General features: G+C 47.1%; 1 protein-coding gene across 3 annotated transcripts in view; it reads right to left on the bottom strand.

Annotated features, from left to right (window-relative positions):
* Window positions 1–15,210: 15,210 nt before the first annotated feature.
* The window catches only part of rab3gap1 (RAB3 GTPase activating protein subunit 1), a 26,779-nt gene continuing 14,299 nt past the window's right edge, over window positions 15,211–27,690 (bottom strand). For all 3 annotated transcript variants that reach the window (XM_083682189.1, XM_083682188.1, XM_083682190.1), the window contains 7 exons: window positions 26,005–26,142; window positions 23,353–23,580; window positions 21,607–21,703; window positions 20,864–20,967; window positions 20,372–20,487; window positions 18,960–19,062; window positions 15,211–15,639 (listed from right to left, as the gene is read on the bottom strand). In XM_083682189.1, the coding sequence (XP_083538315.1) occupies window positions 15,391–15,639; window positions 18,960–19,062; window positions 20,372–20,487; window positions 20,864–20,967; window positions 21,607–21,703; window positions 23,353–23,580; window positions 26,005–26,142 (1,035 nt within the window). In that variant the 3' untranslated portion in view covers window positions 15,211–15,390. The remainder of the gene's footprint in view (window positions 15,640–18,959; window positions 19,063–20,371; window positions 20,488–20,863; window positions 20,968–21,606; window positions 21,704–23,352; window positions 23,581–26,004; window positions 26,143–27,690) is intronic.

Genomic DNA, 27,690 nt, shown 5'->3' with positions numbered 1-27,690 from the left:
TATTGTATATTGTATGTGTATGTGAGCGCATGGTTTATGACGCCATGTTTTTTTGTACATTCACGGTCAACTATCACATCCTTGTCACTCACAGATGAATAAAGGTGTCAATATTCCATCTCACCGGATCATTATCTACAGAAGGATATTACCTGTTTCCTTGTCTCTCCCTCCAGACCAGATGGAGGTGGGGGGCGGGGGGGGGGGGGGGGGGGGGTTAGTTATTCTCAAATATAGATTTCTACAAGCTCTCCCTTATTTAGCCTGACTAGAACATTTCCCATTTTTCATTTAATCTGACTATTACTGCAGGGTTTCATCCCTGTGGCAGAAACAGTGCAATAAAACAGGAATGTTCTAGAATTTACAGTGGGCTCGGTGAACATCTTTTTTATGTATTTCATGCAATCATGAGTCTGTGGTAGCCTACCTGGAAGCCAGCTGTTTTATTAGATGATTTTTATGCCGGTTGACCGCGAGACGTGTCCTATATGGGTTTATGGATCGGGCCAGACTAGTGCTTAATTCACCATCACACCTTCGGAGGCATATTTCACTCCTTAATTACTTTTCTCTTTGGCCTCCCCATGGAGTAGAAGGCAAATGGCACAATTTATTACACCTGTTTATTTTCATCTGAGGAGAGCAAAGATTTTTCCATTAACTTGCACAAATACGTTTTTTTTTTTTTTTTTTTTTTTTACAGATTCTACCAGATCCTTCAATACAACTCATCAATACCATGATGGCATTTGCTCAGATGAATACAGTAATGTATCCATGTGTGCAAGGAATGTGCAAGGAATCCTAACAACACCTGCATGGGTAAGCAAATGAAACAGACTTCAAGTTGTTGCAAACAGTCGTCCCGCAATTTTGAGTTGCTCCAACCAACGCCCTTTCTCAGTTGTTCTAAACTCAATTGTTCATGTCCTCTCCTCCGTCCTTCACTCGCTTCCTACTCCTACTTCCTACTCGCATTGGAGGAGAAGACCGAGTTTGTTCCCCTTATATATTCTCCTCCAATGCTTTAGGACGGAAGTGAGTGGAGAATGGAGGAAAGGAATCGAGTTTCTAGCCATAGAGAAAGGGCCTGAGTCTCCAACTTGCGACCTCTCACTTGCCAACACACGTGACCGACTGTTCAAATACCCGTTGTTAATCAGCTGCGCAATCGGGAAGCTAGCAGTCGAACTTGAGGAGTGAGTTTACCATCTCAACTCGGTCACACAAATGGGATGCAAAAAAAATAAATAAAAGCGGGTCAGGCCCTCTAAACTAACGACGCCACAGCAAACCCAGCCGTTAAGCTGAACCCAACTGCGTATCTGAGTCACACGCACTAATAAAACAAAACAAATCTCGAACTTGCAACCAATGCCTTACAAACACACATGAACGCCTCCTCAAATACCTGATGTTAACCAGCTGTGCTATTGAAAAGCTAGTTATTCAACAGCATGGGCGGGGGGATCTGAACTTGAGGTGTGAGTTTACCATCTCAACCCAGTTACACAAATAGGATTAAAAAAAAAATATATGTTTAAAAAATAAAATAAAAAGAGGGTCTAGAGCCTCTCCATCCACTGCTGAAACATCACATGGGTAAGCAAATGGGATGCAAATGAATGAGGAGGGCTCTACAGCCTCTCCATCCACTGCTGAGGGGATGGAAACCATATGTTCACCACACCACTTCACAGCAGCTCAGGGTCAGGGAAGGTCGAGGAAAACGAGTTGGCAGAGAACCATCGAGTCAGCCTTATCCATGCACTACTGCCATCAAAGACCCAGTGTCAGCTCACTCACGGCCCCCATATACAAAGGGAATGGAGAGACAAGAGAGAAAGAGAGATAGATAGAGAGAGAGAGAGAGGCAGAGGGGGAGTGTGAGGGAGAGGAGCAGAGTCACATGGAGAAAGTGAATAAGAGAAAGGGATAAGTGGCAATGAACAGAGATGGGTAAAGTAAGGAAGAGAGAGAGAGAGAGAGAGAGGGAGAGAGATTAGGATCTTGCGGCTTTCAGTGTACCCCACCAGAAGCAGTATAACACTTCAATTAACACCCTAGAAACCCCCTCCAGATGCCCTCTGAAATGTGTCCAAGGATTTCTGATGTTTTTGATCCTTGAAAGGCATCTAAAAAACGGCTGCAATCGACAAGAGAGATCGTCGGAACGGCTGAGGCTTGTTTATTCCTTTCATTTTGTGCCCGCCTCCGCTTCCCTGGAGAAAGAAGCCGTCCGTGCCCTCAGTGGCTGCTCTTAATGGCTTTTAATGGGTCTGCATGATTGCTGAGGCACCACCGGCGCTGTGCTCTCAGTCATGGGCTGTTTGCTCTTGCGGTGCGCTGGCGTGGCGGGGGTTAAAGCACAGTGGTAGGCCTGTTATGCTGACCTGAAGGGGTCTGAAGCTAGGCTTGTGGGATGGAACGCTGGATCGACCAGGGACCCGGGCAACTGACAAACGGCGCTCAGCTCAGTGAGAGAAAAAACCCAAAACATTAGCAACACGCCTTCCATTTTTAGCACCTAGCAATATGCCAGCAGCTCGCTTTCTCAAGGTGGTGATTGGTCCTAAGAGTCCCTCATTGCCGTCTTGCCAGTTTCATGACATTTCCCTCAGCATTTGGGAAAGTCAGTGTTCTACTCTGTTTGCTAGTCTAGAGTGAATGGTTGTATAACTCAAGCTTATAGCTTCATCACATCCAGTCGGCGCTGTACAATCTCGCGGACAGTTACGGTTCTAGTTAACGGGCAGTGGTGAGAAATCATGACCAAACTTAAGAGTTTGCTCTGTCACCAGCTGGTCTATTTCCTCTCAGCCATTACGGTAAAGCTGTGTGACAGGCATTAATGAACCCCACCTCCGTTCTATCACTGCTACTTTTCTCCCCAAGCTTTCGACAGGGAGCGGGTGCTATTCTGCTGATGCCACCTTCCCCTCATTCGCCTAAGGCTCTGGGACCAGCAGTAACACACTGACAGGATCTGTCTGCAGAATAGCAAGGTGGCAGCGAGGTGGGTGGTGGGCCTGTGTGTGTGCGATTATTTCTACCTCTACCAGCCTCCCAGCTACACACAAACTGACACAAAAACCATCAAGTGAGGGACAAGGCAGACACAGCGAGATATTTGGAATCTTTTGTATCCGGCTGGGGAGGTAAATTGGACTGATCCTGTGTCCTTATCTGACGCCCAGCAGAGCAGGGGACATGGTCGTCTGCTAAAGCACTTAGCTCCTAAAACAAGCCGCTCGCAAGAACACTGATTTACACTCTGTCAGATTATCTTAATCCCAATGGTATTGTAGGAGCCCTCTCTCTCAGCCAGGGTTTATGTTTTCAGAGGGGATCTGTTTAAATCTGTAATGAGATTAGGGCCGGAATGAATGGAATCAAAGATTACACCGAAATTCAGGGGCTGGCGACAGGAGACAGAGAGAGAGAGAGAGAGAGAGAGAGAGAGAGAGAGAGAGAGAGAGACGGGGGTATCAGTGTCTCTTCTAACGTCAATCATGTCACCAGCCATCACCTGCATCGATTGTTGTTTGCCATGCTGCCATTACCCTGACGCTATTCAAAATGCCTCCCTCTCAGCTCGCGGCCTGTCTCTTTCAAACGACTTCAGTTGAGCTTAAAGAACGAAGAAGAAGAATTAGACAAAGAAGAAGAGGAACAGAAAAAATACGCAAATACAACCTGTGGGTGGATAGATAGCCAGTGTGAGTCAGTGACATCCATCGATTGTCCATTTGTAAGTGATAGAATGCAGAATAGCTTTTATTTCTGTCAGGATGGAATTGGTTTTAGCTGTGTGGGAGTGTGTGTGCCATTAGGGGGCTCACTCTTTCTCCCAGTCGCCCACACACTGAAGGGGAGAGCGGTAGAACAGTACTTTCATCCCTATGGATGAGCCTGAGAGAGAAAGAGAGAGAGAGAGAGAGATGGTAGGAGGGTGGAGTGGTTGAGAGAGGAGAGGAAAGTGAAGAGAACTAGGCTGTGTGTGTGTGTGTGTGTGTGTGTGTGTGTGTGTGTGTGTGTGTCTGTGTGTGTGTGTGTGTGTGTGTGTGTGTGTGTGTGTGTGTGTGTGTGTGTGTCTGTGTGTGTGCGTGTGTGTGTGTGAGCATTGGGCAGGTAGCACTGGGTTGTTTGAAGCATGGAGAGAGAGAGAGAGGGAGGAGAGAGTTGAGGAGAGGAGAGGAGAGAGGAGTCAGGCTGGCCTCCACATCCACAAGTTCAATGCACATGATGTAGAGGATGAGGATGAGGGATCAAGGCATAGTGTGTGTTGGGAGAGTGTGTGTTAGAAGTGTTTACATGTCCTGAGGCCACAGCTGTACCCAAGGCTGAAATTTGTTATGGAACACCAAGGTTTTTCACATAGGATCTCTTTCAGCTCAGTACAATAGAAAAACAACTACAGGAAATAATGGTGAACCTAGCTGTTACCGTGTGCGAAACTTAAAAAAGCCTCCACAGCCTCTTCAGTTGCCAAGGAGACATAGCTCTCCAAAACAACTTGCTACATTTATACAGTTGTACAATATGATATCCATGCCTTTAATGGAGGTTTAACAGGGGATGACATTTTAACACGGTTGACTTTGCATATAAAGTATGTTTTAGCATTTTACATTTACAATTGAGTCATTGAGCAGAACCCTGTTCTCCAGAGCGACTTACAATAAGTACATTTGTCTTAAGTAAGTGAATCAACTGTACAGCTGTATCAACTTTGTCACAGTCATCGCAAGTAAGACTTTCCATACGAATAAGTTCCAAAAGCAGTCAGAATGCTAGAGTTAGTGGAGAAAAACATTTGTTAGTGTATTATACACTCATGGAACACTGTATTAGGAACGGTGTGGGGAATGTTTTCTTGGCACACTTTGGGCCCGTTAATACCATATCATTGCTTGAATGCCACAGCCTATTTGAGTATTGTTGCTGACCATGTGCATCCCTTCATGGCCACAATTTACCCATCTTCTAATGGCTACTTCCAGCAGGATAATGCACCATGTCACAAAGCAAAAGTCGTCTCAAACTGGTTTCATGAACATGACAATGACTTCAGTGTTCTTCAGTGGTCTTCCCAGTCACCGGATCTTAATCCAATAGAACACCTTTGGGATGTGGTAGAACGAGAGATTCACAGCTTGAAATTGCATCTGAAAAATCTCTAGGAATTGCGTGATGCAATCATGTCATCATGGACCAGGATCTCAAAGGAATGTTTCCAACATGTTGTGCAATCAATGCCACGAAGAATTGAGGCTGTTTTGAGAGCAAAGGGAGGCCCTACCCAGTATTACATTTTTTTTACATTTAGTATAGTAGCATAGTATAGTAGTATAGTATAGTATTGTATAGTAGTATAGTATTGTATTAGTATAGTGTTCCTAACAAAGTGTTCAGTGAGTGTATGTAGGTCCTTACAGGAGGCACCAGTGTCTCCTCACTCCATTACCAACAGCATTGAGGGGGAAAACATGGCAATTAAAAGGTGAGAATCCCGCAGTGGAACAGTCTCCACATGCTAAACCACCAGAGAGATCACCCTCAGCCCCCCTACTGGCCCTGCTGGAAGGTTTCTCCCAAAATCAATTTGCACATTGTCCACCCCTCTTCTCTTTCACACACCCACACATCCACACACCCACACACCCACACACACACACACACACACACACACACACACACACACACACACACACACACACACACATACACGCACGCACATGCATAACACACACACACACGCTCACACCTCCTCCCTGACCCGAGCCAAACCCTGTCAGAGGTGGGACGCCCCTTTCATGTGGTCTTTTTCATCCCCCGTTCCACTGCTCTATGCTGCCCCCCCCCACACACACACACCCACACACACACACACACACACACACACACCCACACACACACACATACACACACACACACACACACACACACACACACACACACACACACACACACACACCCACACACCCACACACACACACACACACACACACACACACACACACACCCACACACCCACACACCCTTTGAAGAGGAGCCCTCTCTTTCATGCAGATGCTCGGTGAAAAACGACGTGAGCCATCACACTGTCACCTCCTTTGATGTTGTTTCCCTTCATTTCTTCCCCTCCTCCATCCATGCATCCGTTTTTCAGATCAGTTGCATCACTGGAGAGGACATGGCAGCGGAGAGGGACTCTAGGGGACATCGCGGTGGGCTGGTGGGGACCAAAGGCGAGCGATAATTGAGTTCCTTCCCCACAAAGCCAAGTCCATAGCAAGGTCCGCCTGCCCACTTGCTTGGACATCGGTGCCTGGGAAGGCTTGGGAATGTGAACATGGAGGTGTTAAATGGGTTGATGCGATGCCTCGCTGCAGTAGAAGATCATACGTAGATGAATCGGGGGATGTGTGGCACGCGCTGAGGTTCACTGTCGTCATCAAGGAAAAGCTGCGTCGCTTGGCTGTCTATAGAAGGCTTTGATTCCGCTTCAGCCCACAATGACAAATCAACCGCACAACATTCTGGCGCTTCCCACAGAGCGGTACAGTACTGTATGGCTGTGGAATCTCATCCCATCAAGTTCTTTTACATCCAAATCAATGGGGTTGTAGAGTGTCATGACCAACCACTTTCGACATCAACGTTAACGTACAGTACCAGATTCCTGCCATTCCAGACTCACATCAGTATGAAAATACTTGCCATACCTGCCACTCTGCCTTTCATACCCTGTGGCGCCCAATGTCAGCTCTAATGGAAATTAGAGTAAATTCTGGTGGTCATGGCGACCACAGTGAGTCAGACCGCGCCAATATGAATATCACTAAGAATAGAATGGATGAAAAGAGATGACCCCCATCTGTGGCAATACCACCTCTCTGCATGAAATCAAAACAAAATCTAAACCCCCCCTTTTCAATATCATCATGATGAGAGAATACATATACTGTAATATTAATGAAATGTGAAATGCTCCTCTCCAATATCACTGTGTTTGCTGAAGCGTTCATTCCCCTCCATCTCTCTCTCACTCTCTGGGGCCTTTTCAGATGGGGCCCGATATGAGGTTAGGACTCAAAGCACAGGATAAGACATCGCCCACAGACTGTTTGCTCTGATGAGCCTCGTGGCGTCTAAAAAAACAACACAGCTCGGAGAAGCGCTGGATGTTTAGCTCAGGAGAGATGAGGGCTTAATCCACCGTCTGAGAGGTAGGCAGATGGAACCTCATTGGCTGGTGTGTGTTGCCTTGGGAACAGATGTGGTCTTGGGGAGAAGGTCCTGTTGAAGAGCAGCAGGGGCTTCTGGGAGAGCAGGAACCCGCGGCTGCTAGGGGGGTCAACAGGCTCTCACTGGTGCATCATGGGATACGGCGATCTCCCCTCCACTGAGAAAGGGACCAGGGAGAACTGGGTAGACAGTGGGATGTTGTGTCAGTTTATGCATCAACCTTTGAACTCTGTGTAGTTTTGATGAGGTCTATTTGGCTAGAGGAGCGTGGAGTGTGTACTGGAGTGTGTGATGAAAGAGCAGGAAGAGAGGGTGACCTCCAAACAGAAATGAACCCCGGGTGTGTGTTCAGATGAAGAGGGCGAGTGAAGAGTGTGTCTCTCTCTCTGTTTCTCTGTCCCAATGAGCTGCCCAGCAAACCTGCATTGCATTGAAACTAGATATTAGAAATTCTCACAACATCGATAATCCATTGTTCAAGAAGATACTTTGATGATCTATTTTCTATTTCTGTTTTTTAAATATATGTCTTTAGGGCATTTCTGCTTTATTGGGATAGAGATAGTAGAGATTGACAGGAAGGATGGGTGAAAGAGAGGAGGGATGACATGCAGGACATGTCGATGGCCGGAATCGAACCAGGGACCTGGCATGCGCCCTAGTGTGCTACGTCACAGACCGCCCCTATTTCTGTTATCTCTGTTTGTAATGTATAGTCAGTTCAATTGAACATTTTGCAAGTTGTGAGTTTTAGGGTCACTATAAATGAATCAAAATCTCTCACATAATCACAAAAACTATAGTTTGACAACGCAGTAGAGAAATCATGTCTACACGGACCAAAAAATACCCAAAACTTTTTTTTGTTGTACAACCAATGGACACGCAGGTTTATATAACAAGTCTTATGCAAAGACTCAATAACTCAAAATAACTTGTCTGAAATGTATTCATATCTCCATCACCACTCCATGGCCACAAGACTATGGACACAGTTACGGAACAGCCAGAGTGAATCATACAGAGGATGGATGTATCCTGTGAAAAAAAACTGACATTTTGTGTGAACTACAAAAAGCTGCGGCTCAGTTCCACTAAAGCCTTTACAATACCCTACAAGCACCAGGGTAAAAGGAAAGAACATGTTCTAACCCTTCAGTTCCTCTGCACTCTCTGCGTCCACGCTGCCGCTAGCTCATAAAGCGCCAGGAGAAAGAGAGAGGCGTCTCTGAAGCTGTCAAACAGAGAGATGCGGGAGGAAGGAGGGAAGGAGGGAGGGGAGGGAGGGAGAGAGGGGAGGGAGGGAGGGAGGGAGGGAGGGAGGGAGAGAGGGGGAGGGATGCAACACCAACACAGCCTCTCTCTCTTCCCCTGCGATCTGCGGCTTTGTGCCGGGAGAAGATAAACGATTTGGAACTGCGTGGGATGTACTCCCCCTGGAAGCCGGCAACAATGCCAAGATGCCGACGGAGGGGTGGTGGGGGAGTGGGGGGGGGGGAGGGTGGTGGTGGAGGGGGGAGGGGTGGGGGGGGCGCTCAGAGGAAATATAATCCGGGGGGCCCTGACGGAGCTGGCATCGATTTCCCCCCGCAGCCCGGCACCACCGGCCGGCCAGCCCTCTGATACTGTTTGCCATTTTCCCACAAGAGCCCCCAGAGGCTCCCTCTCACGAATCAATGGCTGGCTTTTTGGCTGGCGAACCTTCACGTCACTGGGGAAATGGCCAGGATAATAAATGCTATCAGCACCAAACATGATTAGGCCCATACAGTGGAGGACCTGCCTCTGTGGAGGGCTACACTGGGAGCCCACTGTCCCAGTGGTGGTAATGGGTCTGGGAGGGAGGAGAGTGGTGTGTGTGTTGCGGGTGTGCATGTGTGCGTGTGTTGCGGGCGTGTGTGTGCATGCATACGTGTGTGCGTGTGTGTGTGTGCATGCGTGCGTGTGTGTGTGTGTGTGTGTGTGTGTGTGTGTGTGTGTGTGTGTGTGTGTTGCGGGTGTGTCATTCCCTCCAACAGCTACTTCAAGGTCCTTTGCCGCTTCTCAACTGGCCAAGATCAAGCCTGTTACAAACTGAAATGGGGATCGATTTCTGTGGTCGGACTACTCCCGTGGGTGTCTCTGTCTAAAGAGACCGAAGGGCCTTCTACGTCTAGCCTGTGGTTTAAAATCCCAAAGTTTAGCCTTATAATCCACTTTGAACCCCTCTCTCCCTTCCTCGACTTGTTGCTGTTTTCAACATTCAATATGCAATGGCAGTTTCATTTCTTGCCTTCCCTCGCTGAAATGTGACATTTATTGAATGAAATATGAGTGTGTTGTGGAATATTATTTGTTTAGCCACTGTTGGCCCTGGAGACAGAGAGATAGCTCCTAACTTCAGACAAAACAAGGTCTGCATATATCATAAACAATCAAGGCAGGCATCTCTAATGGACTGGAGAGGCATCCAACAGCTTTGCAGTTTAATGTCATCTCCTACAGGGAGAAGGAATCCAACCAGGTTAGCTGGGGACACAAAAGTTCTCTCTATGTGTGTGTGTCTGTGTGTGTGTGTGTGTGTGTGTGTGTGTGTGTGTGTGTGTGTGTGTGTGTGTGTGTGTGTGTGTGTGTGTGTGTGTGTGTGTGTGTGTGTGTGTGTGTGTGCGTGTGTGTGTGTGTGTGTGTATGCGCCAGTAGACAGAAAGACAAACGCTCCACTCCTTCTAGCATTGATTTTCTTCTCTGAAGTAATAGAGATTACAGACTGGCAATCTGCTGGTCCAAAGGCCTTATCCAAACAGCAGGGGTAGGTGGGGGCGGGGGGGGGGGGGGGGGGGGGAGAGAAAGCTCTGACAGTTGGACTGCATACTGCATAGCATGGTAATAGCTGCAATGTCAAAAATGAGCCTTGTGAAACGAAACACGAGTGGATGAAAATGACAACATGAAGGATGTGGGGCCAAACGAGGGCACAGAAAATAAAGAGACTGCAATAAAATTTCCATTGACTAACACACTTGAACCAGGCTTTATCAAGTTTACAAAAATATACCACATTTGGGCGTTCCGCTAAACTAAACTTTATAGAGTCATATTAGACTTTTATCGACATGAGGAAAGAGGTCTCTTTTTTTTCCATCACATTTCGGTGAAAGTTTACTTCATGATGTTTCTCTCATGGTTTTTTCCACACAGTGGGGCTTTATTTGCATAAAAAAACCCTGTTTGGATGGAAACGTGGTGACTAAGAGCAACATTTGATACGGTATATTTGACATTACACGACACCACAACAAGCACCTGTGCTGGAGGAGATCGACACAACAACAGCCTCTCATACAGAGAGGGATTGTATAATACTTTTATACATTTTTAAAACACTTGTATAACGGGGAGCGTACAGGCTCTCTGCAGTTCGCCACACTTGCTTATGGCTGGAGGTGTTGTAGCAAAATCCATAGCATTGCTGAGCAGAAGGAGCATCAAGCACCACCCACTCCTGTCCTATCTCGTCCCATTCAGGAATCATTTTAATCCTTTTTCAACCAGCCACTCTGCACAGACACTAATCTGTGTGTCTGCCTTACAGAGGGACCGACAGGCGATCTTCAGCGAGAGGGGAGCCTTACATGATCTTAACAAGAGAGGCAGCTACCAGTCAGGCCCCGCACCAATCACCATGAACACAACCCCATCTCTCATCATGAGAGAACCAAAAGAGAGACAAGGTCTATTGTTACCATCCGGTTGCCAAGCAAATATCTCCGTTGGAGCAACTGTCTCACCCATAGGGATAGAACACACAGAGAGGAGCTGATCTCTATGGTCACACCGACTGGAACACTGATGATTGTCATTGATACCCATTCACATCACGAAGGAAACATTTTAGGGCAGTGGTTCTCAAATGTTTTCATGCTAAGGACCCCCAAATATGATAAGTCACTTTCGAGGACCCCTATTTAGAATAAGACCAAGTTAATAAGGCCCCTTTTTTGAGAGCAGTCCTTAATGATACACTCAGTGGAGACACAATGACAACTTAACTTTTTAGTGAGTAAAATCCAAGTGAAAGTGAATTACAGTGCCTTCGGAAAAATCCTAAGCTACACAGTGTGTAATTGATTCCTATGCAAATCAGAGACCCTATAAAAACAAAGATATCAATTCCAAAATTACATGGAACTATTATCCTTGCATTAAGATGGACTCAATTTAACTTATTGAGTGATTGGTTGATGACATTTTTGCATTTTAGCTCATTTTAAGAGTATCATAGCAAAGGGTCTGAATACTTATGTCCATGAGGTATTTCTGTATTTCAATTTGAATACATTTACTGAAATTTAAAAAAAAAAAAAATGTTTTCGCTTTGTCATTCTGGGGTATTGTGTGTTGAGTCTATAACACAACAAAAGGTGGAGAAGGTAAAGGGGTCTGAATACTTAAGGCACTGTATTTCCTTCATCTCCACCTTGCTGCGGACCCGCTGGTACCTCTTCATGGACCCCTGGGGGCCCTAGGACGCCACTTTGAGAATCTCTGCTCTAGGGAATGTGATGTTCTCGTGGAGATGGGAAGTGCTTCTAGAGTCAGGCATGCTGCATGTTATTGTAACGCAATAACCCCAAGCACACAGACAGCATAACACCATGAGTTTCCTGAAAGCTTCGCAGCTAAAGCAGTACTTAATGTCTTATGACAATCCAGGCCCACTCCTCCCATAGAACAGTTCTTCGTTTAACACATCTTGTTAGTTAACACACAGAAGGTTGACCTGCAAACATTGATTTTACAAGTGCTATTCTCTTGCGGCTTTGCTGGGAGAAATTAAGTACTACTTATGCGACAAAGCTTTTGGGAAACTGTTTTAAAGCCATTTTATACAGCTAGTCTGAACCTCAGGGTTACAATGAGGAGAATTCATTCATAAGGTAAGCCTTATAGTCTGCCATAAAGGAGTGATATCACGAAAGAGAAACAAGGTCCCCCAAAACCATAGTATCACGGGTGGGGAGTAATCCAGACTTATCCACCCTGTATTTAAGTCCCTTCCCAGAACTCTCTGCAGTGAAGTCGAGTCAGGTTTGATTTATCACAAGCTTATCTGGCTCGAGGGACCATAGGGAGGAGAGAGGGGGGAGAGGAGGGAGAGAAGGCTTGGAGGGAGGGAGGGAGGGAAGGAGGAAGGGAGGGAGGGAGGGAGGGAGGGAGGAGAAAGGATAGGGGGGGAGGGCATAGTTAAAAGCGCCATTGCTATTTTAGGTGGTGCAAAACTTTGTGAAAAATGGCAGATGCTACAGCATGCTTCCTCGCTGCATTTTCAAGTGTGCTCTCGAGTTTCACAGGAAAGTTATCTTAACATCTTGTCTTTGGCTCTGTCACATTTGGGTGGAGGGGAACAGCCTTCACTTTCAACAGCCGCGTGCACATGCACATTGTTTTTCTCTTCTGTGCTGCTGCTAACTCTTCTATCAGTGCCATTTGAGCCTCAGAACTTCTGAACAAATCCGCACCACTGGTATGCTCTTTATTGAGCTGCGATTGAAACACAACAAAGAGATATTGGAATTCTCCAGACGGCATATATAATGTGTATGTGTGTGTGTGTGTGGAATATGTCCTTCCTATAGACAGACGTGTGTGTGTGTGTGTCTGTTTGTGCATCACTGCCCACATAACAATCCATCCAACTGTACTTCTGTGCCTGTAATACAAGAGGAGTCGGGCGAGGTTGGGGGCGGAGAGGGGTTGGTTGGTTGGTCGGTTGGTTGGTTGGAAAAGTGCTGCCTGCACGTTGCCATGGAAACAGAGCTGAGTGATAAGCCGCACTTGGAGTGTCAAAGCGCTTCGCAGCCATATTTCTGTTTATGGAAACGCTACGGGACCAGCTAGCAGCCACCGATCAAGCTGTGAACAGCTTTCCCACAGAACACATCTCATTGTGCCAGGGCCACGATTTCTCAGGCTGTCTCCCTCTTAGGCTCACTCATTTAAGAGAGCAGAGAGAGAGAGGGAGAGAGAGAATGAGAGAGAGAGAGAGAGAATGAGAGAGAGAGAGAGAGAGAGAGAGAGAGAGAGAGAATGAGAGAAAATACTACCTGACTAACTTGATTGATAAACTGCTGAAAAAGAAAGTTGCGACTTCTCTCTCAGTGATGAGGCTTTTGAACAAGCGACAAGCTAAAAGCTCGTACAGATGACAGGCTATCCCGTGTGCGTGTCAAAAAAAACTCCTTGAAACTCGTATACATCAGCACTTTCTGCATAAGAGCATTACGGGTTAGCACAGTCTTTGAGGTTACTCACTGTATTCGTCTTTCCTCTTCTTCGAAGAATCACTTGATCCTCGTCAAGTTCTTCCCTTTATCTAACTACTAACTAATTTTTTCCAACAAGTATTTTTTTTCCTTTCATCAAAGAGACTCGTAGTGCTGAATATCTTCAAAGGCGAGTGTTTTCAATTCAGATGACACAAATGGAGCGTGGTCTGTCATTAATGTTATGTACAGGAAATTAGTATTGCCCAGAATAATAAGTATTAATGGGGAAACTGTTCACTTGGCAGGCTAAAGAGAATGTAACCGTTAAGACTGTGGCTACAGAACAACCCTCTGATGAATACTGCAGTGCTTTCATGTGGTCATGTTTTATCATAATCATCAAACCGTAACACATTCTAATACTTCATAGTATGGAACTCCACAGTCAACAAAAAGGCAGTTGGAGAGGTGGTTTAGTGTTGAATTAAAATGCTTATTTATTTGTTTACCCAAGTAACGGTACTAAACTAGGAGACAGTTAGGACCAACACACATTTGACATGTACAGACTTTGGCTAGCTCCACAGTTAGAATCCATCCCCCCAGTAGAGACATGTCTGCATTGACTTCCATAAAATTACTCAGTAATTTAACAATTAATAGCACTTTAACATCATTCTTCATAGAAACAGCACTAACGACATTAACTATGACACCTGTCTTCGCTGCAATATATAGTGTAAGGCTATGTCTTTACAATATATAATCCATACGTAATTGCACTTTCAACCAGGATTCAATACATTTAGGCTAAGAAGGGAAACCTATGGTGATTGCATTTATATCAGTAAGAATTCATGTAAGGGAATGCTTTACATTTGGTAACCAATAACTGCATACTGTACGTACGAGAGCAACTGTCAGCTTGTGAATGTCTGGGGTTACAGAACAGACAGAAAGTATCATGGTAGAGCACCTAGAAATGCCATGTTTTAACCAATAACTAGGCAACACTGAAAAAGCGGCATACGACACAACCAAATGGCAGGGAAAAGGAGACGATGTGCTAATTTAGCATCTTGATATATGACTACTGTATCACTCTGAGGGATGGGTCAAGGTGTGTTTACTTTAACAGACGGTTACTCCGACACATTTCAACATGAGGGAGTTGCAGTGAGTTGTCCCTGGCGTTGAAGCATACTTTTGTCAGAGAGACGCAACAAAAAAATGTAGATGTTTCCTTGACGACACAAGAGATGTACAGTACCAAGCTCAGTTCCAAGTTGATTACGGTCTATTCGACATTTCACAAAATTAATCAAATAAAGCTGGTTTAAATTAACAAATCATTCCAAATGAACAATTCAACCAGGAACACGTGTAAAGTAAACAGGTACGATAAATCCTTGGGGTTCCAAACGTGTGAGAGGTTTTCATAACTCAAAAATCAGATTTTCAGGTCGGGACATACCGTACTCTCAACCGCCAAACTTAATTGACTAACAAATTAAATCAATATTGATTTTACAACACAGGAAAAAAAAAAAAAAAAAAAGATCCTAAACAGCACAGACAGTAGCCCTCCATGAACTGACAGTCTGATATGCGTCGCACAGTGTGATGATGTCATAATAAAGGGTCACCAAGCCAGTGTTTCTCTGATCCGTCCAGGAATCCCTAAGTGGGTGGAGCTGTCATGTGTGTGAACTTAACACAGATATGAACCAATGAAAACGACTTTAGTGGCCAGAATCACCCTCAGCTCCACCCACAATGGGATGCACTGCCATGCTTAAGTCGAGCATCGAACATCATGTCTAACCCAACCTCCCACACTCCCGAGTCCCCCTTAACAACAAGATCCTTAACATCTCTCTCTATCTCTCTCTCAGAAGAATGACGTGTCGGATGAGAAGGCCCCAGCCAGCCTGAAGTCCTCCCTCATCAGGACACAGAAGAGGCGTTGAGGCAAGGCCTTGGAGTAGGGAGCAGGCCGCGGGACGCACGTCCGCAGCAGGATCTCACGGCCCGCAGGGGGAGGGAAGTCTGGCACGCTGGCCCCACCTCCCATCGGTCTCCGGTCATCTGCTCCGCCCCCACGACCACTGTCTTCATCTAACGGAGCCAATAGGGCGGCCTGTGGGGGGGGGGGGGGGGGGGGGGGAGAGACCGGGAAATAAGATAAGAGGGTCAGAGAGGCTAAAATCATGACAGCATGTAATGGTCTCTCTTGAAAACGAGATGATTTATCTCAATGAGACTAATCTGGAAGAAATAAAAGTGAAAGAAGAAAATGGAGGTGAAGACCGTAGGCCTGAGGTAAAAGCCCACCGAAACACGGAGACCGTGGTGGTACTAGTTCAGTAACATACTGCACTTCTCTAGACTTCTTCCGAGAGTATAACAGAAGGTGACACCTGAGACGGCACCTGAGACGGATGAAAAAATAACAACTCACTGCGTCTCCCGTCTCTCCTAACTCCGAGGAGCCGGGGAGAAAAAAAAAAAAAAAAAAAAAAACTACCCTTGACAGTGATCAGAGCTGGCGCAAGCGGGAGTGGCTAGACTGGGAAACGACAGTAAATTAACACAATCTATTTTTACTGACGAGGAACAAATTACATAAATTAGCGAGCTGATTACAAATTAACAAATGCCTTCCCACTATCTGCAAAAATCTAATCTAAGGCGAGAGAAGGTAAGGAAAGACATTTAATGAATTTGAGTGATTCTGTGTGTGTGTGTGTGTGTGTGTGCGCGCGTGCTCACAGATCAATGTATGTTTCGGTAGGGCCACGGTACGCTTCTACCCTGGAAGAATTCCAATACAACAAAGCTATGCTGCTCTAAGAACTAAAGCCAGGGGAGATCAAACGGAACGCTGCGTCTTCCTCTATACCTCCATAATGAAATCAGAAAGCTAAAACTACACCATAGACAGCAACCAGTCCTATAACCTCATACTGAAACCAGCAGACTAAAACTACACCATAGACAGCAACCAGTCCTATAACCTCATACTGAAACCAGCAGACTAAAACTACACCATAGACAGCAACCAGTCCTATAACCTCATACTGAAACCAGCAGACTAAAACCAGACTACTGTATATACACCAACTATCTCTATACCTTCATACTGAAACCAGCAGACTAAAACCAGACTACTGTATATACACCAACTATCTCTATATCTTCATACTGAAACCAGCAGACTAAAACTAGACTACTGTACCAACCTCCATATCCCCCAGAATACCCTGGTTCAGAGAATGAGAGAGAAAATGGACATTGAACAAAAAAAGACTGATTATGTTAAGAAGTTTGTGGTTAGAGTGGTTGGGTGGTGGGTGGTGCGTTGACGGACATGGGGTGGGGGGGGTAAAATGGTCAGGGGGAGGCGAAAACACTATAAGTGGCTTCACTTTAAGGACCTCTTGTTCCTCCTTTCTGTTAAAGGAGGTCTCTAAATTGCTGTGGCTCAGTTGTCTGGCCATTACCAGAGTGAAAATGACTATAATCGTCTGTATCCCTGCTTCTGCTACTCTCAACCACGCTGGCAGGTGGAGGGACAGGACGAGGTGGGGAGGTGAGGGGGGGGGGACGGACGGGGTAAGACAGGCGGAATGATCAGGATGGGTGGGTGTGTGTGTGTGGGGGGGGGGGGGGGGCACCTCATAGAGGGATTGCTCGTGGTTACCTCATCACTGGAGTCAGCCAGCTTGACATGGGTGAGAGGCAAGCAGCATTAGGAGAGAAACAAAAAGACACAACAACACACAGTTGGGATGGAGTGAACGAACGGAAAGAAAGAAAAACACGACATCGACAAACGGACAGGAAGGACCAAAAAAGGACAGACGACACAACAGGCGATTAGGAGGGGGGTTTCGGATCCGCTCCAGATCAGACATGCCGTCGGCACGGCGTTGCATGCTTAGAGTACACAGTACACACTCAGGCCAAAGCAGACGGCATCACATCTCAGAGCGACCCAGCGACGGTAACCTCAACGCCGGGCCACTTCTACTGTTGGTTTGGGTCAGATGGCTCAACAGAGGGCAGGACTTCTTTCTCTCTCTCTCTCACTTCTGTTCTCCTTCTTCTTCTTCCTGTCTTCATCTTAATCTCTCTCTCTCTCTCTCTCTTCCAAGAAACTCACCTCATGCGATTCGCTGATTTCACCTGATTTACATATGCTTGGGATAATTACTGGCTTTCTATTTAGAGCTTGGCAACATACAGGCTATAATTTAACACTCAGACATCTTGCGGTTTAAAAAAGTGATTGAGAGAGAGAGAGAAAGAGGGAGAGAGAGAAAGAGGGAGAGAGAGAAAGAGAGAGAGAAAGAGGGAGAGAGAGAAATCCAACTATTTTCACACTGTTCCTCCAACAAGGCACATCAGAGCCAAGGCAAGCATTCATTCCCTCCCTCCCATTGCGTTTTCACAGGCAATTATTCTGTGGAGCATCTGCGTCTGGGGCCAGAGAACGAATCTGTTGATTAACTCTCGTCTACGGGTGAATTGTTTAGAAATGTAACTCAAACTGAATGTTATGGAAATTATTTATTCAATGGCTGCACTAAGATCCCACCAATGTATTGAAGTCAAATGTATCAAAACCAAGCACACACTTGTATAACCATCTTGCATTGGAACAAGACAGGTTCGTAGGATTCCTAGGTTGCGGGGGGGGGAGGTGATCTATCGAAGGAAGGTCCTTTTATCTGATCATAGCAAACTATTGGATTTGCATAATCAATAAGACAAGCACACATAAATATCCAGATGAATATGGACATCAATACAGACATCTGCTTCTGCTTATCATAACAGAGGGATCAGAACACAGCTTTTCAGTGATTTGCTTCTTTATTAAAAGGATTTCTTTATTACTTCGTGGATTTCAAATTGAACTGTGCCCCTTGACGGAAGTCTTCTTTATACTTGGTATGCTTCATGTGATGTAGCTACGCTACACTACCCCACTAGACCATCCAGCAGTAGCAGCAGGAGCAGCAGGAGCAGCAGCAGTAGCATGCTTGTTACCCAGGCATGTAACAGGAGCCCCTCAGGGCTGGGTGATCAGTCGGGGGGAACATTTCCCTCCTGGCCGGCCTGTTTGGGCTGTTTGGTCGACAGCAGGTGAGCGGATGTTGGTGTGACACCCTGTGATGCCCGTGTTTAGGAGAAGCCCCCCCCTGGGAAACAGGGTGGCACATGCTCTGGGTGGCAGTGGTGGTAACGGTAACAGTGTGAGACAGGGTGTGTGTGTGTGTGTGTGTGTGTGTGTGTGTGTGTGTGTGTGTGTGTGTGAGAGAGAGAGAGAGGGAGACAGGGTGTGTGTGTGTGTGTGTGTGTGTGTGTGTGTGAGAGAGAGAGAGAGAGACAGGGTGTGTGTGTGTGTGTGTGTGTGTGTGTGTGTGTGTGTGTGTGTGTGAGAGAGAGTCTTACCCTCTGAGAGCTGACAAACAGCTTGTGGATGATGCTCCCGGCTGGGCCGCGCCCTGCTCCTATAACTGACACCTCTGGCTCCTCCAACAGAGAACTGACAAACCTGATAGATGAAGAGAGAGAGAGAGAGAGAGAGAGAGAGACGGGGGGAGAGGGAGGTCAAATCAGGGGGGTATCACCTAGCTGGCATGTACATACACAAATGTTTCTGAAGTGTTTGCTGCACACAATAACACAAACGCATGCTGCCACACACACACACACACACACACACACACACACACACACACACACACACACACACACACACACACACACACACACACACACACACACACACACACACACACACAGACAGACAGACAGACAGACAGACAGACAGACAGACATTGGCACAGACACTGCGGTAAATGTGAAGCTACAGTCTCCTTACCCGACATCCACCTCCCCTGACACCCCATCCCAACTGTGAGACAGCCTGGTTGTATTCGAGAGAGGAGGCTGGTGGAGGCTGATGCTCCAGGCCAGCCCTGGGTGTCCTCCTAATGAGCCTGGCCCAGGGCTGGCTCTCCTGATGGGGCTTACTGGCCTCAACCAGGCCCCTGGGACTAATGAACACTAGGGGATAGACATAACCTGACATAACCTCTCCCTGTCTGCCTCCATCAGCCTACAGCAGGCTGCCTGCACCTGGGGCTCCAGACCTCCCTCTGAATGGTACAATACACACACATACACATGCACACGCACACACACACACACACACAAAAGGACACATTATACTCTCTTATTACAACCTGACCCAGGCATGGGCCTGGGGAGACCAGTGGTGGGGCTTTAATATTATGTGCTACGGAGGATAGAGAGGGGGGGGGCATCACCATACCCCACTGCTGCAGTCTATTCAAATGACTTCTCTGAGTAGGTTTACCTATAATAATAACATTTATTAGCATTCCCCCTCCCCCAAGGAAGGGCAGATGATAAAAAAGAAAGCATGCTTGTGATATTAATAAAGAGGGAGGGGTGGTGAAGGTACACAGGAGAGGGCACGGAAAAACAACAGAGGAGGAGAGGAGGAGAGGAGGAGAGGAGGAGAGGAGGGATGAATAGAATATGCCTGCTGTTCCTCTGGTAAGAAGGGCCACACCGAATCAGCAGGGAAGCTCTCTCTCTCTCTAATCAATACATTTACACAGCACTGTCTGCATACCTGATCAATAAAACGGAACGATTCACGTTCCGTGACAGTTGGTTTGCTTTGATGAATCGCCACAGGTACTTTTCAAATATTTCATTGAATTTTTTTGTTTGTTTTTTTGTTCAAATTCTAGCCCTAGCAGATTCAGTCAAGCTCTACTCGTGAGATCATTATCTTCCAGGGTGTAGTTTGCGTTGGCCTAAAGCTGTACCTCTCCAGATCCTCCGCGTCCTCTCCCTGCTCGCCCTTCCCGATGCCAAACTTGGCCTTCAGCGAGCGGGCGCGGGCGATGACCGTCTCCACCGCCATCAGCTGGTTGATGACATCCTGCCAACACAGAGGGAGCAGAGACAGTGGGTGGAGGGTCAGGGTAGGGGTTAGGGCGTAGGGTGTAGGGGGAAGGGGTTAGGGGGTAGGGCGTAGGGGTTTGAAGCTGCTCTGACTTCATGATGAGGCCTGAGGCGTGGATAGAGTGTGTGTGTGTGTGTGTGTGTGTGTGTGTGTGTGTGTGTGTGTGTGTGCGATATGACATCATGTGTAGAGTAAAAGATGTTGACAGAGGCACAGGAAGCGTGCAGGACTGGCTCAGGTTGTAAGCGTGGTATTGAGGGCATCCACAGTGTTTCCCATGACCCCCCCCCCCCACACACACACACACACACACACCAGCCATGTCCTCCATCCTCCCTCCCCCTTCACTCACCTCTAGTTTCTTGTAGTCAGCGTTGGGATGGCGAAGCAGCTTACTGGCATGAGAGGTGGCTTGCTGGATGGCCTTCCTTACTGAGAGGATGTCCTCCATTGACTCTGTATAGGGAGAGGGGGGGGAGGGAGAGAGAGAGAGAGAAAAGAGTGAGAGAAATAGAAAGAGAGAGAAAGGAAAAGAGTGAGAAAAGAGAGAGAGAGAGAGAGAGAGAGAGAGAAAGAGAGAGAAGAGTGAGAGAGAAAGAGAGAGAGAAAGGAGTGAGAGAAAAAGAGAGAAAAACGAGAGAAAGAAAGAGCGAGAAAGAAAGAGAGAGAAAGAGTGAGATGTACCTTAAACACGGTCATTACTACCCAGGAGCTGTGCCTGGGACCTGCACTAGTATGCATGAGCCTGTTTCTCATAATGTTAGCTGTGGAAGTGTGTCGTGTTAGCCCTGCCTATGGGACAGTGTGTCCTCAGAGCATCTAATAGTTTATATTAGAGTTGACTAGAGTGAGCACTAGATGGAGCCAGCAGTATCACTCAAAGTGGCAAATCTCTATTGAAGATGCTTTTTGGTCCAGGATTGGGCTCAATCTGTGTCTGGGAAACCAGCCCATACATTCCTCTTGAGGGTAAAGTGTAGCTTCATTGATCTGTTGATTTTGGCTGGCACCGGAGGGTGGCACCAGGGTGGCATTGGGCTGGCACCAGGGGTGGCACCAGGGTGGAAACTGGGCTGGCAGTGAACTGGCACTCACCCTCCTCCTTCTCCTTGAGGACGGCAGCGTGGAGGATGCAGGGTAGGAGATGGCGGGTGAGATCTGCCGGCTTCTGTACTGCCAAGTAGTGCAGGACCTGAGGGAGGAATATCAAAAACACACTCTAAATAAACTCTCTCCCTCCCTCCCTCCCTCTCTCTCTCTCTCTCTCTCTCTCGATTGCTCTCCCTCTCCCCCTCCCCCCCCCCCTCTATCTCTCCTAAACCCATTATGATTTTGGAGGTTGTCATGAACCCAGGAAGGTACTTGACATTTCAAAAGGCATTGTTCGAAGCCTAACTGGTTCATTCCCTTGTTTTTGACTTATGGGTTCTGCCGCATAAACGCAATTGTAGCGTGGAGAGGCAGCGCTGCATCTTAATGATGCTCTTTATACAGTGGAGGGTCATTCGTTATGTTGGCTGAGTCTGTGATGAGATTCTGGGGCTCCAATCTGATTTGGCGTCCCTAATAACAGGCGAACCCTTCAGGCTCTCCTGAGCAGCAACGCAGAGAGGGATAGAAACAGCAAAGGATGAGACACAATGCTCTTGTAACCAGTTGACCTCGTTGTGTCCATGATCTTGACTGCAATCAGAGGACTGTGAATACATAAGCACTTCTTTCATCGACTCCTAGGAGGACAACTTACTGGAGCAAAAAAAAAGAAAAAAAAAGAAAGAAAGTCTGGAAAAAAAAATTAAATCAGCGAATTAATTCCAAACTAAATCCTGCACCTGGAGTTTCCCCCAAAGAGCGGTGTGTGTGTGTCGCAGGCAGACGGATGAAGGACGGAGCAGGCCTAGATGACAACCTTCAAGACTGGGCAAGGTTCCCCTGAACTCAGTTTAAACTCACAGGGACCAGGCACCGGGGACAGGGGAGGGGACACCATGACACGGACACCGCAGGGCCTGACCCACTTCTAGGATCCCCGCATGGTGATTGGCTGAAAGGGGGACAGGCGGGCAGCTTGTGGTAGTACCGCCTGGCCACTGGGCCACTGGGCACTGGCCAGGATCAGTGCAGTACCGGTATCAGTAGCAGCTCTGTGGACTGCAGGTGAGGCTCCAGGTTCACTGAGCCCAGGTGTCCAACAATGGCACCCCCTCTGACACAGTTCCAAAATGGGAACTTTATGAACCTCATTCACCGCCCTTTAAAAGTACTGTGGATGTAAAGCGATGGAAGCTGTGTTTAAGTGAGAGAAGGTACGCTACTATACAAAGTGAATTATCATAGGTTTGTCTATGAGGGTTAAGCTTCAATATCTGGGGTTAACTGGGGTTAAGCTTCAATATCCAACCTAGCATACACCCTTTAGGATACAGTGTCAATAGGGTTTCATGGGTGTACGATCGTGTGGCTATTGGACCATAACCTGGATGTGCTGGATTCCCACTAGAAATGAGAACCCTTCGACCAAAGTTCAGAAACCCAGACCTTCTCAGCCAGCTCTAGTCCACTACACTACAGTAAAGCCACTCTAGAACAGGGTTAACCCTAAGCAGAGCCTCTCCGACAGCTCTAGAACCCTAACCTACCTTCTCAGCCAGCTCTAGTCCACTACACTACGGTAAAGCCACTCTAGAACAGTGTTAACCCTAAGTAGAGCCTCTCCGACAGCTCTATAACCCTCACCTACCTTCTCAGCCAGCTCTAGTCCACTACACTACAGTAAAGCCACTCTAGAACAGGGTTAACCCTAAGTAGAGCCTCTCCGACAGCTCTAGAACCCTAACCTACCTTCTCAGCCTCCTTGGTGTCGTCGAACAGCCTCCTCTGCCTGCGAACGGGCGTGACTTTGGCCGTGTCCCACGCCTCTGCCCACATGTTCCCCGGGATCTTCATCCTGGCACTCAGGGCGCCCTGGATCACTGTGTCCCCCTGCTCATCCACCACCTCCTCCTCCACGTAGTCCCGTGGGGAGTACCACCTGACAAAGTCATCCAGGGTGCAGCCAGGGTTCGCCGCCTAGAAGCAGAAGACATAAATACGGACCTATAGGTTTGATTCTGCCAAGTAGTAGTAGGTGTACGTAGAGGTCAGTAGTGGGGTTAATACCATTTCAATTCTGTCAATCACAGAGGCTAAAAACAGGGTTTGCTGCCCAGAGTAGGAGTAGGAGGAGTAGGGGGGGGGTTTCGGTCAGGGTTGGGGTCGTATAGGTCAGGGTTGGGGGTCAATTCCATTTCAATTTCCGAGGTGAAAATAATGTCACTTTTCAAGCGTTGATGAATTCTTAATTAAAATTCGTCTCCTGAATTCCTCAACCCTGGCAGGAGTGATAACAACTTCGTTCCACAGGTCGGCTGCCAGAAAAGCACAGAGGCACGTCACCACTGCCCATCCCGACTGTGTGATGACATCAAGCCACGCTTCCGTCCACATTCCACAGCTCTATCTACATTCTGTCTGTCTGACAAAGACAGCCCATGACTCAGTCAGGTGTTGAGTTTGATAATAGGGCCACTGAGGAGGGGAGAGGACTGACTCACAGACAGAGAGGCAGAGACACACTGCAGAATGACTCAATGTCTTCTAACTTCCTCTGTAAATGATCCAACCGGCTGACGAATTGCACAAGTCGAAACTTTCTGTGTGTGTGTGTGTGTGTGTGTGTGTGTGTGTTGTGTGTGTCTGTTTGTGTGTGTGCGTGTGTGTGTGTGTGTGTGTGTGTGTTGTGTGTGTCTGTTTGTGTGTGTGCGTGTGTGTGTGTGTGTGTGTACGTGCGTGCGTGTGTGACCTTTCGCTGGTGTGTGTTCCTAGTTCTTACTACTTTCTCTCCTGCATTCACACTGGGGATAATTAATTAGGATCCTGGCAGAGGGGCAGATACGGGGGAGGAAATGATGGGAGTTTTTTCGAGCAGGGAGACAGCTCAGTGGATTGATGAGGAGGACTAACCCTGAATAGTGAGACAGGAGTTCTCCACAGCCCCGGGGGCAGGAGGGAGGCTGCTGCTGCTGCTGCTGCTGTCCCCCTCAGGAAGGGGGGGGGGGAGGGGGGGGTATTGAGGGTATATTGGACAGGGGCTGCCAGATGCTAGGCCATCATATACCTAAGTGGGGGGGGGGGGGATTGATGCTAGGGTATTGCTGCTGGATATGCTAGGGCTGGGGGGCTGGGGGGGTGGGGGGTGGGGGGGTATAGAAAATGAGAAGGGGGCTGTTGCTGGATGCAACTATAGGCTGCTGTCATATTATTAAGTCCCACCATTCATCATAGCCATCCTGTCTGCTCTGCGCCCACAGGGGAGTAGGTAATTAAAGCCAAAATGCCACATTATGCTTGGCTAAGCACAATTACAGGCACGGCTACCGCTAAATTTAGAGGCCATTCTTGGCTAAGGGGGCCATTTACCGCAATACCTGAGTACACAGGATTCTTTCTCTCATTTCAACCTCTCCCGCATTCCCACATCGGCTGTTGTGGCAGCGCGGAGAGGAGAAGAGGCCGAGAAAATACTTAAAAAGTAGAGCATTTAGTGGGCCAGTTAAACATAGAACATGGTAATGCTGCACCAAAAGAAAGTTGCGCTGCGCTCTACCCCCACTGACTGCATGGGTGAATGCTATTTGTCAGCGTTTGCCTGGGAAAGCAGGGGGCGGAGTCTGAATTCCCCTTAGATTAGCGCAAAGATGGTGTCCTTCTGATCCTCTGGTATCTAACAGCTTGGAGTTGGCAAGTAACATCCCACTCAGCAGAAAACGCAGTGTATTCACTTCACCTGCGCACTACATGACAGGACGCTAAGAATCATCATTAGGTTTCTGTTGAAGGACTCGGAAAAAATGTAAAAAGCAGACACTCTGTTTTAATATGCATTTCTGTCCGTATGATGGAGAACATGGCCTTGCTTTGACTCTTAAAAAGCAAACAACTTCTGGAAACTAGGCTTTCATCTGTGTGTTACTATTCATCTGTTCACACAAGCTTTTGGGGGGTATGTATTAACCCATATCATTTTCCTGGCGCAACATCAAGTACTAGCATTCAATAATTCAAGTGAGCTGAAATATTTCCAAAAAGGAAAATACAAAATGTGCTCTCTCCATCAGGCCTCTTTCCAGACGTCCACATGCAGGCACGTCACAGTTCCTCATACAAAACCAGTGCTTCATTGACGATGCAATTAGTATGACTTCCACTGAGTCATTGAGAGAGCTAGACTGTGAGGATCAAATCAAACGCCCTGTAGTCTGACACATTGACTGAGAGGCCGGAGAACACTAATAGGCTCCTGTGCCAGTCACTAGTCAGACGGCCTGGTTGGCGGCAGTGTGTGTGTGTGTGTGTGTGTGTGTGTGTTTGTATCTGTGTGTGTGTGTGTGTGTGTGTGTGTTTGTATCTCTGTGTGTGTGTGTGTGTGTGTGTGTGTGTGTGTGTGTCTCTCACTTTAAAGGACTCCATGTCCGACAGCAGACAGGCGCTCTGCATGCGGGCACGGAGGTGGGCACCCTCAGCTGACGTGCCCAGTTTGGCCAGCACCTCAGACTGCTCCTCCAGTAGGTCTTCTGTCATCGGAGCAGGCTCCTGGGGAAGGAAAGAACGCATTCAGTAGTGTATCAGGGACAAAGTCCTTTTCAATTCTTTTAAACTTTTAAATTCCATCAATTCAAGAAGTGTTTTGAAACACCAATTCAATTCAAATTCTTAAACCGTTTTATTTTCATTTTGCAGAAGAATGTAAAGAGCTCATACAATTGAGCTGCATAGCCAGACACTAATATATATATATTTATTTATTTTCAATAGAAATTGTGTCATGCAAATGAATGAATTCACTTCATTTCACCAGAATTGATGGAATTTAAAAAGAATTCAGCCCAAGCCTATGCTATACACATAGGCTATTCAAGTGTAGGTCATCGTAATGATTTGAATTTCTTTCTACATTCTTTCTACTTGAACTGTTTTTGTGGTATGTTGAGGTGTGTGTGTGTGTGTGTGTGTGTGTGTGTGTGTGTGTGTGTGTGTGTGTTGTTGATCCCAGAGCAGACTGTCAGAGGAGAAGCATGCAGCACTGACAGTCTTGATTTGGTCCTGTCAGTCACCCAGCCCTGGACAGCGGAGGGCAAACTGACAGCTGCTCAACTTCATTACTGGGCGGTGGAACGGTGGAATGGTGGAATCGTGGAACACACCTGCGGCACTCGGGAACCACTGCCAAGCCCCCCCATCACCCCCTGCTAATGAACACTGGAGCTCTCTGGTGAAGCCCTGTCCACAGAGCCCAGAGCCATGTAGGCCAATCAAAACATTCCACACCTCCCTGTCTAATCACAACTATTCACACCCAGAACTAACAGACGCTTAGATTCACATCAATGAAAACAGAAAAACGGCAGCGGAGGTGGCTGGCTGGACTATACTTGCCTTGCATGATGACTAACATCGCCCAGACCTGAGGACTTTAATGGGCTAACTAACACATTATCGAGCTTTGCAAACGACCCACACTTGGTTCCCTGTCAGCTACATATGTAAGATTAGAAACAGCAGGAGCTCAGTTCAAAGCACTGAAGAGAAATCCCTCATTTCATTTCTGCCCCCTGGCCTTAATAGCTTTAAATCAACCATTAGTGTCCACAGCCATTACCTTCATACATTCTATAACCTCTTCAAATGGCTGCTCTAGACTCCTTTATTGCGGCAATTATATAACCGGTGTTCAAGCACAAGCTCGTCTCACATGGAACAATGGGCTCAATACAGAAACACCGTCTGGGTTTTTTTTTTTTTTAAGCCAATGTACTCAATGGGAGGCTGGATCTACCTTTTTTTTCTTTTTCAACAACACAACACATACCTCTAGACTACAGAAGATGCAAAGGTCCCGGCGCAATCATGAATGTAAATAGGGGGCCGAATAGAACGAGACACACCGTGGGCGTGGGCTGTTTGCTCCTGATGCATTCATCACACCCAGACGAATGCACAAAGCACGGTAGAGTCTAGAGAAAAGGGAAAAAAAGGGTCCAGTCCCCCCTCACACCCCCCCCCCGCCCCCTCTTCCCCTCCTCCTCCATCGGAGAGAAAGTTTCTAATGAAATAAAAAATCACCTGAGTCAGAGCAGCCAT

Source organism: Argentina silus, assembly GCF_951799395.1.
Source record: "Argentina silus genome assembly, chromosome: 12".
In the NCBI taxonomy this organism is placed as follows: Eukaryota; Metazoa; Chordata; class Actinopteri; order Argentiniformes; family Argentinidae; genus Argentina; species Argentina silus.
The sequence above is the reverse complement of the archived record's forward strand: the minus strand, read 5'-3'. Positions and strand labels throughout refer to the sequence as shown.